The 8,706-nt window shown below is 52.8% G+C and overlaps 1 protein-coding gene across 1 annotated transcript in view; it reads left to right on the forward strand.

The window, feature by feature from the left end:
- AARS (alanyl-tRNA synthetase) overlaps nt 1-8,357 on the forward strand; it is a 53,375-nt gene extending 45,018 nt beyond the window's left edge. Inside the window, exons 11-19 of the mRNA XM_011976824.1 lie at nt 21-134; nt 1,686-1,892; nt 2,362-2,546; nt 5,119-5,227; nt 5,901-6,014; nt 6,602-6,721; nt 6,842-6,928; nt 7,258-7,371; nt 7,738-8,357. Coding sequence (XP_011832214.1) covers nt 21-134; nt 1,686-1,892; nt 2,362-2,546; nt 5,119-5,227; nt 5,901-6,014; nt 6,602-6,721; nt 6,842-6,928; nt 7,258-7,371; nt 7,738-7,923 — 1,236 coding nt within the window. The 3' untranslated portion in view covers nt 7,924-8,357. The remainder of the gene's footprint in view (nt 1-20; nt 135-1,685; nt 1,893-2,361; nt 2,547-5,118; nt 5,228-5,900; nt 6,015-6,601; nt 6,722-6,841; nt 6,929-7,257; nt 7,372-7,737) is intronic.
- Nucleotides 8,358-8,706: the final 349 nt, after the last annotated feature.

The following is an 8,706-nucleotide window of genomic DNA, read 5'->3' on the forward strand; positions in this document are numbered from 1 at the left end:
TCCTCCTTGACCCCTCTTAGAAAACAGAGTTTACGGTGAAGAATGCTCAGGTCCGAGGAGGGTATGTGCTACACATCGGAACGATCTACGGTGACCTGAAAGTGGGAGATCAGGTCCGGTTGTTTATTGATGAGGTGAGTTGGGTTACTGTGGCCCCCATTGGATTTGATTAGTAATCACCTTCTCCTCTGGCTTTAAATTGTCCTGTCACTGTTATCACTCCCTAGTGATATTGTAAGTAGACCGCAGGGGTTAATTTCAGTGCATTTGGTGGATTGTGAGGGATGCAACTAAGAGTTATCTGTATGTTCCCAAGTCAGTGATTTCACCAGTGATTTCAGTTAAGATCCTGTGGACTTGCTTTCATGGATTGCTTTTCTAATCTTACCTACTTTCTTCAGGAGCCAAGGATGCTGAAGAATGAAGAGGTAGGCTCTGTGGCATGTGACAGAGCTCCAGAGTAAGAGTAGCTTAAAACAGAATAGCAGTGTATGTTCTGAAAAGCTCAAGCTGATACGGAGGCTCTGCCCCACAGAGTCAGAGGGCCTGGCTTCTCCTCACCTGTCACTCCAACTTCTTTCCTGGGGTGTTGCCTTTGATTTCCTGGTTCAGAGGATAGCTATCAGATCCACTGTCTAAGCCAGGGGTTGGCAAACTTTGTGTAAATAACTGGATACTAAATATTTTTGGCTGTGTGGACCACATGCTCTTGGTCATGGCTACTCAGCTCTGTGGTTGGAGTGTACAAGTAGCCATTGACCATACGTAAACGAACAGGTGTGTTTGCTGTAAACTTGTTTATGGCCGGGTGCAGTGGCTCATGCCTGTAATCCCAGCACTTTGGGAGGCCAAGGCGAGCGGATCACCTGAGGTCTGGAGTTCGAGACCAGCCTGACCAACATGGAGAAACTCTGTCTCTACTAAAAATATAAAAGTAGCCGGGTGTGGTGGCGCATGCCTGTAATCCCTGCTACTCGGGAGGCTGAGGCAGGAGAATCACTTGAACCCAGCACGTGGAGGTTGTAGTGAGCCGAGATCGCGCCATAGCACTCCAGACTGGGCAACAAGAGCAAAACTCCATATTTTTTTTAAAAAAAAAAACTTTATAAAAATTTATAAACACACATATTTGGGGAGGCTGAGGCGGGAGGATTGCTTGAGGCCAAGAGTTTGAGACCAGCCTGGGCAACAACATGAGACCCCATCTCTACAAAAAATAAAAAATATTAGTTGGGGGTGGTGGTGGGTACCTGTAGTCCCAGCTACTTGGGAGGCTGAGGCAAGAGGATCGCTTGAGCCCAGGAGTTTGAGGTGGCACTGAGCTATGATTGCGCTGCTGCACTCCATCCTAGGTAACAGAGAAGACTGTCTCTAAAAATGAAAAGACAGATGACAGGCTAGATTTAGCCATAGGCCATCGTTTGACAATTCCTGTTCTAGGTGGTGGAAAAGAAATGGGACGACCTGTCCCATCTCTTTAATGGTAGATGGCACTTCTGCTCAAAACCTGTTGACCAAAAGTTAGTCACATGGCCACACTTAGCCGCAGGGAAGCTGGGAAGTGTAACCTTTATTCCGCACAGTCATATTTCCAACTAAAAATTGTAGCACTTGGGGGTGCAGGTACCGGGAGATAACTAGCAGTCTATTACAGACCTCTCCATGAGCCCTTCTGCCCTTTCCAGCCCCGACGAAGACCCATCATGAGCAACCATACAGCTACGCACATTCTGAACTTTGCCCTGCGCTCAGTGCTTGGGGAAGCTGACCAGAAAGGCTCACTGGTTGCTCCTGACCGCCTTAGATTTGACTTCACTGCCAAGGGAGCCATGTCCACCCAACAGATCAAGAAGGCTGAAGAGATTGCTAATGAGATGATTGAGGCAGCCAAGGTAGGATGGGCGACGGCCAAACGCCTCCCCTCCCCGCACCATCACTGTCTGTCCACAGTCTCAGCAGTGCGGTGCTCTCCGTTTTTACCAGATTCATCCTGCATGTAGATTTGCTTAAAGCAGTGATTCTTCACCTGTGCTTTTGTAGGGGGCAGTGCGGGGTAGTGGTGGTTGTTGCTGAAGGGGAGAGGGAGAGGCCTTTGTCCCACCCCCACGTTAGGAGAACCAGAGCTGTTCTAGTTAAGTCTGTTCACATATAAGATTTGGTCCACAGTTAAACAAAATAGTTGGAAATTCCCATATTGATGCCCTTGACTTTGCATGTGGTGTGTGATTCAGGAAGCTCATGGCACGTGCCAGGCAGAGCCAGGTCGGAACACGAGTCCTGCCTGCAGGACCATGCTCTCCTGCCTTGTCGTACCGCACCTCCAGGGATCTCTTCCAGCTCTTTTCTGTCTTTGTCTGGCAGCCCGTCTACACTCAGGATTGCCCCCTGGCGGCGGCAAAAGCCATCCAGGGCCTACGGGCTGTGTTTGATGAGACCTATCCTGACCCTGTACGAGTCGTCTCCATTGGAGTCCCGGTGTCTGAGCTGCTGGATGACCCCTCTGGGCCTGCCGGCTCCCTGACTTCTGTTGAGTTTTGTGGGGGAACGTGAGTACCATGGAGGGGCAGAATAGAGGGGTCATCTGCCATCACCTTCTGAGAATGTAGGTCTTAGGCTAGATCAACTCTCATCTTTCTAAGGTTGCAGTGAAGTCCTCAGAAATGCAATTGCTAAATAGTGTTCCCAAGAATCTCAGCCTTCTATTGTGCTCATTAGACCTCCCGTATCTGATGTTAACATCTGCTCATGAAACATTCCCAGGAGGATAAGGTGGAAAACATTGTATTCACACTTACCATGCAGTTGCTTGCTGCTATTTGCTGGGCTGAAACTAACAAGAAGGCTAGTGTGAATTTGGGATTCAGCAAGGCCTGGAGTGCTCGTTGAGCTCCTGATGTGGTCCTAGCCCTTTCCGTTCCTGGTATCTCACCCAATTTCCTTTGACAGCTTGGGCGGCATCTAGGGAATGTAGCTCTATTGTCTCAGAGCCCCTGAGCAGGCTACATGCTTGACCCAGCTCAGTTCGGCATGGGATAGCCACTTCTGCCAATTTGGATTCCTCTGTAGCTCTCTGGGCCTTTCTGGGAAGGTCATGGTGGCCTGGAAAGTTCCTGCTTCCAAATGAAGCCTTTTTTTTTTTTTTGATTGAGATGGAGTCTTGCTCTGTCACCCAGGCTGGAGTGCAGTGGCCGGATCTCAGCTCACTGCAAGCTCCGCCTCCCGGGTTTACGTCATTCTCCTGCCTCAGCCTCCCTAGTAGTTGGGACTACAGGCACCCGCCACCTTGCCCGGCTCGTTTTTTGTATTTTTTTTAGTAGAGACGGGGTTTCACTGTGTTTGCCAGGATGGTCTCGATCTCCTGACCTCGTGATCCTCCCGTCTCGGCCTCCCAAAGTGCTGGGATTACAGGCTTGAACCGCTGCGCCCGGCCCCAAATGAAGCCTTATCAAAAGAATTTTTTTTTTTTTTGAGATGATGGAGTCTTGCTGTGTCCCACAGGGTAGAGTGCAGTGGCACAGTCTCAGCTCACTGCCAAACGATTTTCATGCCTCAGCCTCCCAAGTAGCTGGGACTACAGGCATGCGCCCCCATGCCCAGCCAGGAAGAGAACATTCTTTTTTATTGAGACAGAGTTTTGCTCTTGTTGCCCAGGCTGGAGTGCAATGGCTCCATCTTGGCTCACTGCAACCTCCGCCTGCAGGGTTCAGGTGAGTCTTCTCACCTGAGAAGCCTCCCGAGTAGCTGGGATTACAGGCACCTGCCACTACGCCCAGCAAATTTTAAGACAGAGCCTCGCTCTGTTGCCAGGCTGGAGTGCACATGGCTTGATCACGATTCACTGCAAACTCTGCCTCCCTGGTTCACGGCATTCTCCTGCTTTAGCCTCCCAAGTAGCTGGGACTACAGGTGCGTGCCACCTTGCTCGGCTAATTTTTTGTATTTTTAGTAGAGATAGGGTTTCACTATGTTAGCCAGGATGGTCTCGATCTCCTGACCTCATGATCCACACACCTCGGCCTCCAAAAGTGCTGGGATTACAGGTGTGAGCCACTGTGCCTGGCCTAATTTTGTATTTTTAGTAGAGACAGGGTTTCCCCACGAGTTCAGGCTGGTCATGAACTCCTGATCTCAGGTGACCCACTCACCTCAGCCTCCCACAGTGCTGAGATTACAGGTGTGAGCCACCACGCCTGGCCAAAAAGAACATTCTTAGTGTCATGGTTGAGACGGTCCAAGGTCCCCTGCAGGCCTCTGGCAGGCAGGGAGCAAGTGGGATGTGCAGAGTAGGGTAGGGGTCTGGGGGATTGAGTTACAGGCTTTTCTGCCCAGCTGAATTGGGCAGGAAACAGCTTTCAAAAACTTTATACAAGGGCTGGGTGTGGTGCCTCATGCCCAGCACTTAGGGAGGCTGAGGCAGGTGGATCACTTGAGGTCAGGAGTTCAAGACCAGCCTGTGCAACATGGTGAAAACCTGTCTCTACTAAAAATACAAAAATTAACTAGGAGTGGTGGCAGGTGCTTGTTTCCCAGCTACTTGGGAGGCTGAGGCAGGAGAATCACTTGAACCCAGGAGGTGGAGGTTGTGGTGAGCCACGACTGCACCATTGCACTGCAGCCTGGGCAACAGAACAGGACTCTGTCTCAAAAAAAAAAAAAACCTTTATACCACTGTCAAAGAATGAGGATGAATTAATGAGCATTTGAGGTTCTCTGAACAACTGAAATAAAGCCTATTTGTTCAAGGGGTTGTGGTAAGATTTTAACAGCAGTCCTCAAATTGTCCCCTAATGAACAGGAATACAAAAATAGACCACAGAATCAAAACTGTGACGTAGAGCCTAATGGTAAGACTGTATTGGATATTAGGGACCACAAAGCACTTTCCTGTTTGCCTCATTTGATTTTCATAGCAGCTACGTGTGGAGCATCATTCCCATCTGAGAGCTGCGAACACTCAGGCTTGGTGAGCTGGTGTCTCACTTGGTGTCAGAACACTCCCAAGCCCAGGCTTTCCCTGACTTTCAACCCATTCCTGCTTCTCTTGTCCGCTAGTGGGACCCCCAGCCTAAGGGCTGCCAAGGACCTCTTTCACCACGACCTTTGTTTTCTGCTATTCAGGCACCTGCGGAACTCAAGTCACGCAGGAGCTTTTGTGATCGTGACGGAAGAAGCCATCGCCAAGGGTATCCGGAGGATCGTGGCTGTCACGGGTGCGGAAGCCCAGAAGGTGAGCAGGTCAGGCTGGTTTGTGGCTTATCTGAAGAGGGCAAGAGGAGCCCAGTCTGCGAATCCATAGAGCAAACAGTGCTCCGCGCAGCTGCTGCAGTCAGAGTGAAAGTGGAGACTGGGCCACTCCCCCTGCCCCAGTGTCCTACCCCTCCTTGGCAGAAGAAACCTGCCACCACACAAGATTTCCTAGCTTTCCTGGGTTTAGTCTTAAAATATATGTAAATCTGGCTATCTACCCCCTCTTATCTCCATGTGGAGGAGGGTGTAAGACATAGATTCGCTGTGGCTTCAGGGCCCCCGGCACTGATCCATGTACCCCTAGGGGCGTGCTTAGCTTGAGGCTGTGCAGTAGAGGATGGGTGCTCTGTCATGGGACCTGGTGTGTCTGACTTGTGCTAAAGCCCCAGGGTTAGCCACTTCCTAGGTGATGGGGTTCCTGATTCTCGAGCTTGATTATGCCCAAGTCTGAGTTGGGTACAGCTGTTGCCAGTGGGCCTGTCAGCACTGTGCTCCTTGCTGGGGCCTAGTGCTGCCAGTACCTGCTTCCCACAGACACTTTGGGGGTATGTTGCTACACGGCCTACCACTGGGGCTTCTGCGGCCGCTCAGACCCAGGATAGTGAGGCTGCCTCAGGCTTCTTGCCTGGGGTTGACCCGGTGTCTCCTCCCAGGCCCTCAGGAAAGCAGAGAGCTTGAAGAAATCTCTCTCTGTCATGGAAGCCAAAGTGAAGGCCCAGACTGCTCCAAACAAGGATGTGCAGAGGGAGATCGCTGACCTTGGAGAGGTAGGGGTGGCTTCCCTCCCTCCTCAGGGCCTGACACATGAGACATGCCCTGGCTTCAGTAAATCTGTAGTCAGTCAGGCCCTGGTTCTTGGTGGAATGGGCCTTTGAGCTGACTTCTGTGGGCCTGCAGCCTTGTAGCAGGGACCTCATGGATCCTGGCCTTGAACCCTGGAGGTTCCCTGCTGCCCCCATTGCTAGCAGGAGAGCTCTTCCCAAGCATGTGTGGGCACTGGGGTGGAGGGATTTGGAGAAGGGGATAAGGCTGCCCCCTGCTTCCAAGCCTGCCTGGCATTTATTTGCATTTCAAGCTGCCAGGAAGCTCATCACAGGCTGTTCCCAGCCTGGTAAGGACTGGGCCTGACTTGGAGCCCAGCTTTCTACTGTTCCTCTCTCTAGCCCTGCTTGTTTTACCTGCCGCAGCTGCTCCAGAAGGGACTGGTCTCAAAGCCAAAAGACAGCTTTGTGTTTTTGCTTTCCTTTCCAGGACACTAGTCAGGGAGGACTTGGGTTCAGGTGGGGGGGGCTGGACCCTCACATCCCAGCAAGTTGTGGCCCAGATTCAGATGGTCTTCTGGTTCTGGTTCCAGGCCCTGGCCACTGCAGTCATCCCCCAGTGGCAGAAGGACGAATTGCGGGAGACTCTCAAATCCTTAAAGAAGGTCATGGATGACCTAGACCGAGCCAGCAAAGCCGATGTCCAGAAACGAGTGAGTCCTGGCAGCACCGGTGGCCAGAGTGTTTCCTAGGCAAAGGCCGGCAGGATACAACCAGGGGTTCGCGGCTTGTGCTTTTGGTCTGAGCTGCTCTTCTGGACTTTTTTCTTGCAGGTGTTAGAGAAGACAAAGCAGCTCATCGACAGCAACCCCAACCAGCCCCTCGTCATCCTGGAGATGGAGAGCGGTGCCTCAGCAAAGGCAACCCAGGGGCCGGGGCCCCCTCCCCTGGGGCTCATCAGCCCTTTGGTGGCTGATATGTGACCTCTGTGGCTCTGAGCCAAGTGGTTGCCTAAGGGCCCACTGTCTGGGATGAAGGTTGAGAGGAGCAGCAGCTCCCTGCATGTGGGAGGCACACCTGGGCCAGGGTGTGGGCAGGGCCCAGCACTGGGGTCCTCCACCCAGGCCCTGAGGACTACATCTGCTCTGGGAAGGGGGCGGGGTGGGTGGCAGTCCTGAGGGCTGCAAATGCTCACACTAGTGAGGGTCCCTGCTCCAGCACCATGGTCTGAGCCAGGTCCTCCCCACAGGCCCTGAATGAAGCCTTGAAGCTCTTCAAGACACACTCCCCTCAGACGTCTGCCATGCTCTTCACGGTAGACAACGAGGCTGGCAAGATCACGTGCCTGTGTCAAGTCCCCCAGGTCAGAACCACCTTGTACCAGTGGGAAGTGTTGGGTCTTAAACTTGTTTGCTGAGGCCTGTGTGTGTACAACCTGCATTTCAAAGAGCCCGTCTCCTGCCTGCCTGTTGGTCACCTTTGCCAGTACCCCTTACCCAAGCCGCCTCATTGGTTGCATCTGTCTGGTTGATACTTGGCTTTGCCACTCTGTCCTGTCCTGGCAGTGGCCATGACTGCCCCCTGCACTAGCCGTAAAGTCTGTCTCAGCCTCCAGCAGTATCACCCAGGGCAAGAAGTGGGTGATGGCTCCTCCATCCTTTCTTTCCCTTCGTTCCTCCCTCAATCTCATTTTCTGTCCTGACTTCCCCCTTCCCTTCCTTTCTTCTAGAATGCAGCCAATCGGGGCTTAAAAGCCAGCGAGTGGGTGCAGCAGGTGTCAGGCCTGATGGATGGTAAAGGTGGTGGCAAGGATGTGTCTGCACAGGCCACAGGCAAAAACATTGGCTGCCTGCAGGAGGCGCTGCAGCTGGCCACTTCCTTCGCCCAGCTGCGCCTCGGGGATGTAAAGAACTGAGCGGGGGAAAGAGGTGGCTCCCACTGGCTCCATCCGTCCAGCCGGGCGCTCTTCATCTGCTACAAGAACATTTGAATCCTGGGACCTTTTGAGAGCCCCTCCTACCCCGGCAGTACCTGGAACACCCTCACGAGCAGTCCTGTGACTCAGCGCCCCTTATACTTCTGCCCTGAGCCCTCCACGTCAGTGCCATCTGTCGAGAACCACTACCCCCGCATTGCTGTTGATCACCACACTCGCATCTGTAGATAACAGCTCTCCAGCCTGAGCTTTCCGTGTCAGCAAGGACGAATCGTTTTTTGCTGCAGAGAATAAAAGGACCACGTGCAATACTTAATGCCGTATGATCTCTATCCCTCTTCCCAGGTGGGGCTCGCTGTTTTGACAGCCCTTGGCCCCTGGTGTCTGTAGAATAAATGCTGTGGCTTCTACTGGCTGCTGTGGTGTTCACCTAGTCCAGCCCTAGAACCCTAAATTTTGGGAAAAGCCCCTGGGGTTGCCTCAAACGTTTGTGGAGGTGGAGGCCAAATAGGTAGGGTGACATGGAGCAAGGCGTTCATAATTCAGTAGATGGGTGGGGTTAGTGGAAGCAAAGAAGCCTTGGAGCTGCTCTCCCACTTCCTTCCAGCAGGATGGATGGATCAGGCAGCCCTGCACAAGTGGGACCAGGGCGCCAGGGACGCCGGCCGTTCTCCCTCCGAGCCTCCAGCGGGCGCTGTAGCGCCGCCCGTCAGTCTCCCGACAGCCCTCACGCAGGCGCGCGTCTTTAAGCAACGGAAGAAC

The sequence above is a fragment of the Mandrillus leucophaeus genome, unplaced genomic scaffold (assembly GCF_000951045.1).
Source record: "Mandrillus leucophaeus isolate KB7577 unplaced genomic scaffold, Mleu.le_1.0 Scaffold17, whole genome shotgun sequence".
In the NCBI taxonomy this organism is placed as follows: Eukaryota; Metazoa; Chordata; class Mammalia; order Primates; family Cercopithecidae; genus Mandrillus; species Mandrillus leucophaeus.